A 6,413-nucleotide genomic window follows, 5' to 3' on the forward strand; every position below is an offset into this window, starting at 1 on the left:
AAGATCTTTTGGTGCAATGAGAAGAAATTTCTTCTTGGGATCACCTAAAGGCGGGTAAATTTCCTTTGGCTTAGATTTGTATGGTGAAATTAATCTATACTTAATTAAATTAAATTAATAATAATGGTACTTTTGGAACTATTAAGATTGTACGTTTCTTATTGTAATATAAAATGCTTTTTTAAAAGTGATTTTTCTTTGAAAATACATAAAAAAATCAATTTTTATTATTATTTTAGATATCAATATATTAAAATCATTAAAAAAACACTAAAAAATATCAATTTAATATTTTTTTCATACAAATAAATTTTTAAAACACACCTAAACAAAATTTTAACCACAAAAATAAACTTTCTTTAAGTGTTTATAATTAGTGCCCTAGAAACCACACAATTTTAAGAGCGTCTAAGCCAATTATATATATATTCTACGTCCCCGGCCCCTCCCCCCAGAAAAAAGAAGAAAAATTCAAGGTTTTTTTTGTCTTGTTTTCGCTTCCCTTTTACAAGTCTTGGTGAAATGAGTGTTTTACATAAATTGCTAATTATAATCATTCTTCAAAGTTCTTGCCCAGTAATTGGAGTATCAATTGAAAGTAACATATATAGCTATTGGTGAATTATACAAATATAGGATGCTAAGTTACTAGCTGGCGGCCATTTGTAAAATAGTTTTTATATTTTGGATCTAAATCCTAGATTTTTAGTTTCTTTATAAATTTTCAATTTTGAGACATATCATGTCAGAGGTACCCATTTCAGTTCTCGTACGGTGGAAAGATACCTACCAGCAATTCAACTTCTTTTCGTTGATGAAGAAAGGGCTGTATATATCCTGCCACCACCGAAATGTCCGTTATCCGACCCCGGAACACACGTTGCCACTTAATCAATATGATGTTATTCCTTGCATTCACTCTACTGCTACTCTCCGATGCCGCTGCATCAAAATCAATAATCAAGTCCCTACCTGGCTTTGACGGTAATCTTCCATTTGTATTGGAAACAGGGTGAGTGTACGTACTTTTTCTCTTTTTGGTGCAAGGCTTTGTGAAGTTTATCTTTTTTTTATAATGATTTTCTGTGTCCAGGTATATTGGCGTGGGAGAATTGGAAGCCGTGCAGCTATTCTACTACTTCATCGAGTCTGAGAGGAGCCCAAAAGATGACCCTCTTGTGCTTTGGCTCACTGGTGGCCCTGGATGCTCTGCCCTGTCTGGAATTATATATGAAATTGGTGTGTGCGTGTCTTCATCTTTCTAACCCCATAATTCATGTTTTCAGTAACTACAATCTTCTTATCGTGCACTTTTTAAAACAGAAATTTCTCTATTGCCTAATTCGTTTGGCAAAAATCCAAGAAATTTAAGGCTATTAAAAGTTTTACTAATGATGGTTATGAATGAATAGGCCCGTTATCATTTGATTATGCAAAATCCAGCGGAGGAGGCAAACCTGTTTTCGGATTGAACCCATATTCATGGACAAAGGTCACAAATTTCTGCACCCTCGAATTATTTATTTGCAACTAAATGTAACTGTTGAAATTATGTTTCGTGTAATGGTGCAGATTGCCAACATAATATTTGTAGATGCACCTGTTGGTACCGGATTTTCCTATTCAACTACATGGGAAGGCTACCATGTTAGTGATACAATATCAGCGGTAGAAACCTATGAGTTCTTAAGAAAGGTAAGGGAAAGTGTATTTTTAAATCGCAAGATATACAAGTTGTCTGTCAAGGAAAAGGAATGCCACAGAAGTGGGTTTTTTTCAAATTAAAATTAGAGGTTTTTGGGTTTTTGCTTTAACATGGAATACAACTGGAGACTGATTTATGGATATGCATAGTTTTATAATGGAATCAGATTTGTTGAAAAATCTGCTAGCAAATGAGTTTGTTAAACAAAGAAATAGTGATAAGCTTAAAAGTCATATTGACTAGTAATGTAAAACAACTGTTAAATTCAAAAGGTTGTTAGCAGTGCCATGAGTCATGCTAGTCAACAGAGGTAAATGCATAGTAGTAAACTAGCTAGTAATGTAAAACAATTTGGCTAACATTAAGAGTTTGTGCCACAGTGGCTGGTGGATCACCCCAAGTTTCTTACAAATCCACTCTATGTTGCTGGGGACTCCTTTTCAGGCATCGTTGCACCTATCATAGTCCAGGAGATTTCTGATGGTAGTATTTAATTAATTACTTCTGACACAGCTTATTTTCTTGTAATATTCAACCTCCATATGCATACATAAGTGTTTAATTTGTTTTTGTTTTATTTCTTGAAGGAAATGAAGTGGGACGTCAGCCACCAATGAACCTCAAAGTACTCGATCAACTCTGAAAATCCAAATACGCATTAGTTACAAGTCCACAGCTGCGCCTTTGTTTTATTTTGTTTGTTTTACTTATTTATTTGCGTTGTAGTTGACAAGGCTGTAAAACATGTTGGAACTCAGGGATATGTGCTTGGAAACCCACGTACAGATAATGAGATTGACACCAATTCAATAGTTCCTTTTGCTCACCTAAAAGCGCTTATATCAGATAAACTCTACGAGGTAACTTCTCTCTCCTAGCTCTGCTCTTTAACTTCCCAGCTAGCTAGTTCTCATATAAGCAAAACTATTCTCATGCTTTTTTCCAGTCCTTCATGAAAAATTGCAAGGGTGAGTACTTAAATCCAGATCAAAGCAACGCATCGTGTATGGAAGACATATTAGCCATCAAGGAGGTGACTGATCAATTCATAAATCAGAACTCTGATAAACATTTTTTTGCATCATACTTGAAGTTTATGAACATGAAAGTTGACTTCTCTTTTGACTTTATATATAGTGCATTGGCAAATTAGATAAGGCACACATTCTGGAACCTACATGCAAGGACATATCCCCAAAACCAGTGGCATTGAAATGGGATCCATGGTTTCTCATAGCCGATGACGCCAATATTAATCTGCTACCAAGCCCCCGTGTTCCTGGACCTTGGTGCCGGGTACATTGAACTAATTTCTCTTTTCTTTTTTCTCTCTTACACATAAAAAATCATCGCATACCTTGGTTATTAACAAGCTTATTGGCATGTAGAATTACAATTATGTATACATTTATATGTGGGCTAATGATGAAACTGTTCGAGATGCTCTTCATATTCGCAAGGTATGCTTGCCCTGTCAAGTATATTACCTTCCAGCTTCAAAATCACTCTGCTCATGGCGGAAAAAAAATAAAACTATCATGACCAGGGAACCATAAAGGATTGGAGAAGATGCAATAAGACCCTGGCCTATTCGTACAATGTCGAAAGTACTGTTGATTACCATCGGAACTTGACCAAGAAACCATATCGAGCTCTCATTTACAGGTAATGTTTATAATTCTATGAACACATTATAAATTCTGATGAATTTTCCCATATAGTGCAATCTTAACCATTGTTTTAACATGTGTAGTGGCGATCATGACATGACTATCCCATACATTGGCACGCATGAATGGATAGAATCTCTGAATTTGACGATTAAGTATGACTGGGAACCATGGTTTGTTGATGGTCAAGTTGCAGGGTCAGTATCCATCATTTAATTTACACCCTTTGATTTTATTTTTCAAAATCCAAACCAATGGGAATTTATCATAAAATTAAAAAAAAAATAGAACTTAGTTACAAATATTTTGAAAAATAATATACATAAAGAAAGATAGAAAAAAAAGAAGCAATATTGTTTTTTTTAAAGACTCTCATATTAATTTGTTTTTATTTTTCAATAAAGTTAAATTATCTCAAACATATATAATTAACCATAAGATAAAGTCTCTCGTTCATTGATTTTATTAATAACAATTTTTTATTAGATGCTAATATTTTTCTAGCAATATTTTTAAACTAATATTAAATACTTTATAAAGGAAGATATATATTTGTAACTATACTATCACCTTTTTAAAAAAATTTCATGAAAATCTTTTAGTTTGGGTTTCTTTTATTTTATTTTTCAGATAATGATATTATTAATTAATTTACATATTTTTAACATGTGTCACCATTTGAAACGGTAGAGATTATAATTTTTTTTAAAAAAAAATAGAATGACAAAATCAAAAAAATAAAGGTACAGGAACTGGCATTAACTAATCCCTTTTGCTTGTTGGGTCATCTTTAGATACACAATGCTGTATGCAGACAATGTGCAAGATTACATAACATACGACCTGACATTTGCAACTGTGAAGGTAAGAACAGACATTAGCTTATCTAACTTTTTAATCTAAAAATATAAATAAGCAATTATGCTATCTTGAAAGCCTGATATTGGTGGTGTTGGTGGTGGTGTAGGGAGGGGGTCACACAGCGCCGGAATACAGGCCAGAGCAGTGCTTTGCCATGATGGATAGGTGGTTTGATTACTACCCTCTATAAAAAAATCCAATTCCAAAATGTTCTCATGAACTAATTAATAAACTATTGTAAGCCCTAATCCATGTTTCGTATTTCAGCAACGGGATCTTTAATATGATCTAGCTTCTACTGCACATCAGAAAACTCAAGGATTAACGAGCCTTTTAGCTCCTACCCTTTTTATTATTATTATTTTCTCGATAGAATTGATAGTAACTGTTCATCTTTGTACACTTTGTTTAGTAATCGAGTGAATATGCAGGGAATCCACAAAATCTACGGATAGAAACGAAATTATTGAAGGAAAACTTTTGTTGGTATTTTAGGATGATATTTACTTACTAATTTTATTCCATCACTAAATGTGGTATTTATAAACATAAATAGTACTGAGGGAATTGCAACATAAATAAATAAAATTTAAAAAAACCAAAAAATACGATAATGTATATTTTTTTATGAATGGTTTTACCAACGAAATTACAGTTGGACTCAAACAGGGAATGTTATACAGTGATGTGTCTCTAGTATTGACAAAATTGCCAATGGATTGACAAATAAAAACATTTTGTTAGTAAATCCATTAGTAATAGTTAATATATGAACTAGTCATCAACCCTCCCCTTCCCTATTTCTTCTTTTCCCCTCTGCAACTAAACAAAACCACTCCCCACCCTACCCGTCCCCCCATCCTTTCTCGACTTTTCTAGTAAGAGCAACAATTTTATTGTGGATTTTTAATTTTAAGTAAATCTATTATTTTTTTAATTTGAAAACAATTTTGAAAAGTCAATTTTTTTATTGCATATTTTTTGTAGTAAATGTATTTTGATTGTTTACTTATTTTATTGTTTTTTTCTCAAACAAACTTGTATGGATACATGGTTTTGTACATGTTATGATTTGTTTTAGATTTTGTAAACTTGTATGGAGTCAAGGTTATAGTTGTGATTGTACATGTTATGGTTTTTTTGCAATGACCGATTATTTACTGTGATTTGTGCAGCTATCCCATAATGATTCATTAGAATCTTTTAAAAGATTAAAAAAAACCTTGTTGCGTTTGCATTAGGTTCTTCATCTACGATTCAACATTGATTGGCATAACCCTGATTTATTCTCATCACATCTATAACCATAGTCCTATAAGGATTACTGTTGTTAGTTTCAACTCCATGCATGTTGTTAGCACTAGAAGTTGACAAATAGTTCTCCATGGTCCTTTCTATCATGGTCTCGTGAGGAACAAATAGTTCTCCATATGCATACCAACACAGGTATTCCTCCATGAACCCTTTGCGCAGAAGATGCTTTGTTACAACATCTAGATGAAAAAACTTTTTATTTTGACACCTCCTGCATGAACATCTAATATTGCCTCCACTAATATTTGTAGGAATAGATGTTACATAATTAATAAAACCTTGAATGCCATTACAATAATCTATCCTTCGCAATCCTTGGGGTGAATCCTTATACATCTATGAACGATCATCCATAACTTTTATTTAACATATATATATATATATATATATATATATAACAACAATATGTATTAATTAATTAAGTTAAGTAAATAATCAACCTACTTTCATACTTCTCTTAATTCATTATCAATTATCTACGTACACATAAATTTTTACATATTAATTTACAAAAATTATAACTCAACAATAAAAATGATAAAAATATAAAACAGATCCATTAAACAAGCCATTATTTATATCATTACAACACACCTAAGTCGGTAATTTGACATAAGTTTTAACAATTTACAAACAAAAAATTTACACCCTTTGATTTTACTTGAAGAGAATAGGCTAAAAGAGAACTTTTAAGCTGCTAAGTTCATGATGAAACCCCTCAGTCTAGGATACTAGAAAATTGACATGTGTCCAAACTTCTGCATGCTGTACTACCTTGAAAATGCTAAGCTAACCAAGTGTAGGACGTGGGTATTCCCATTATAAACCCAGAACTAGCAGGGAAAAGACTCTTGCAAAACATA

General features: G+C 32.5%; 1 protein-coding gene across 2 annotated transcripts; it reads left to right on the forward strand.

Moving 5' to 3' along the window:
* Positions 1 to 531: 531 nt before the first annotated feature.
* On the forward strand, positions 532 to 4,632 carry LOC133699131 (serine carboxypeptidase-like 7). Of its 2 annotated transcripts, none has more exons than XM_062122283.1 (14): positions 532 to 1,012; positions 1,094 to 1,239; positions 1,413 to 1,492; positions 1,573 to 1,695; positions 2,086 to 2,188; positions 2,293 to 2,330; positions 2,464 to 2,565; positions 2,652 to 2,738; positions 2,843 to 3,001; positions 3,094 to 3,165; positions 3,252 to 3,370; positions 3,459 to 3,572; positions 4,170 to 4,239; positions 4,343 to 4,632. In XM_062122283.1, exons 1-14 carry the CDS (start codon positions 852 to 854, stop codon positions 4,424 to 4,426), a joined length of 1,458 nt encoding a protein of 485 aa, XP_061978267.1. In that variant the 5' UTR covers positions 532 to 851; the 3' UTR covers positions 4,427 to 4,632. The 2 variants fall into 2 exon arrangements, with proteins under 2 accessions (XP_061978267.1, XP_061978273.1); XM_062122289.1 differs by having other exon boundaries at positions 873 to 1,012; positions 1,094 to 1,243.
* Positions 4,633 to 6,413: the final 1,781 nt, after the last annotated feature.

This window comes from Populus nigra, chromosome 1, assembly GCF_951802175.1.
Source record: "Populus nigra chromosome 1, ddPopNigr1.1, whole genome shotgun sequence".
In the NCBI taxonomy this organism is placed as follows: domain Eukaryota; kingdom Viridiplantae; phylum Streptophyta; class Magnoliopsida; order Malpighiales; family Salicaceae; genus Populus; species Populus nigra.

Excerpts from the sequence above, each read along its gene's own strand:
- LOC133699131 (XM_062122283.1), top strand. The coding sequence starts at position 852 with ATGTCCGTTATCCGACCCCGGAACACACGTTGCCACTTAATCAATATG. Across the intron at positions 1,240-1,412 it reads TGGAATTATATATGAAATTG|GCCCGTTATCATTTGATTAT; the intron begins GTGTGTGCGTGT and ends ATGAATGAATAG. Across the intron at positions 2,189-2,292 it reads AGTCCAGGAGATTTCTGATG|GAAATGAAGTGGGACGTCAG; the intron begins GTAGTATTTAAT and ends TATTTCTTGAAG.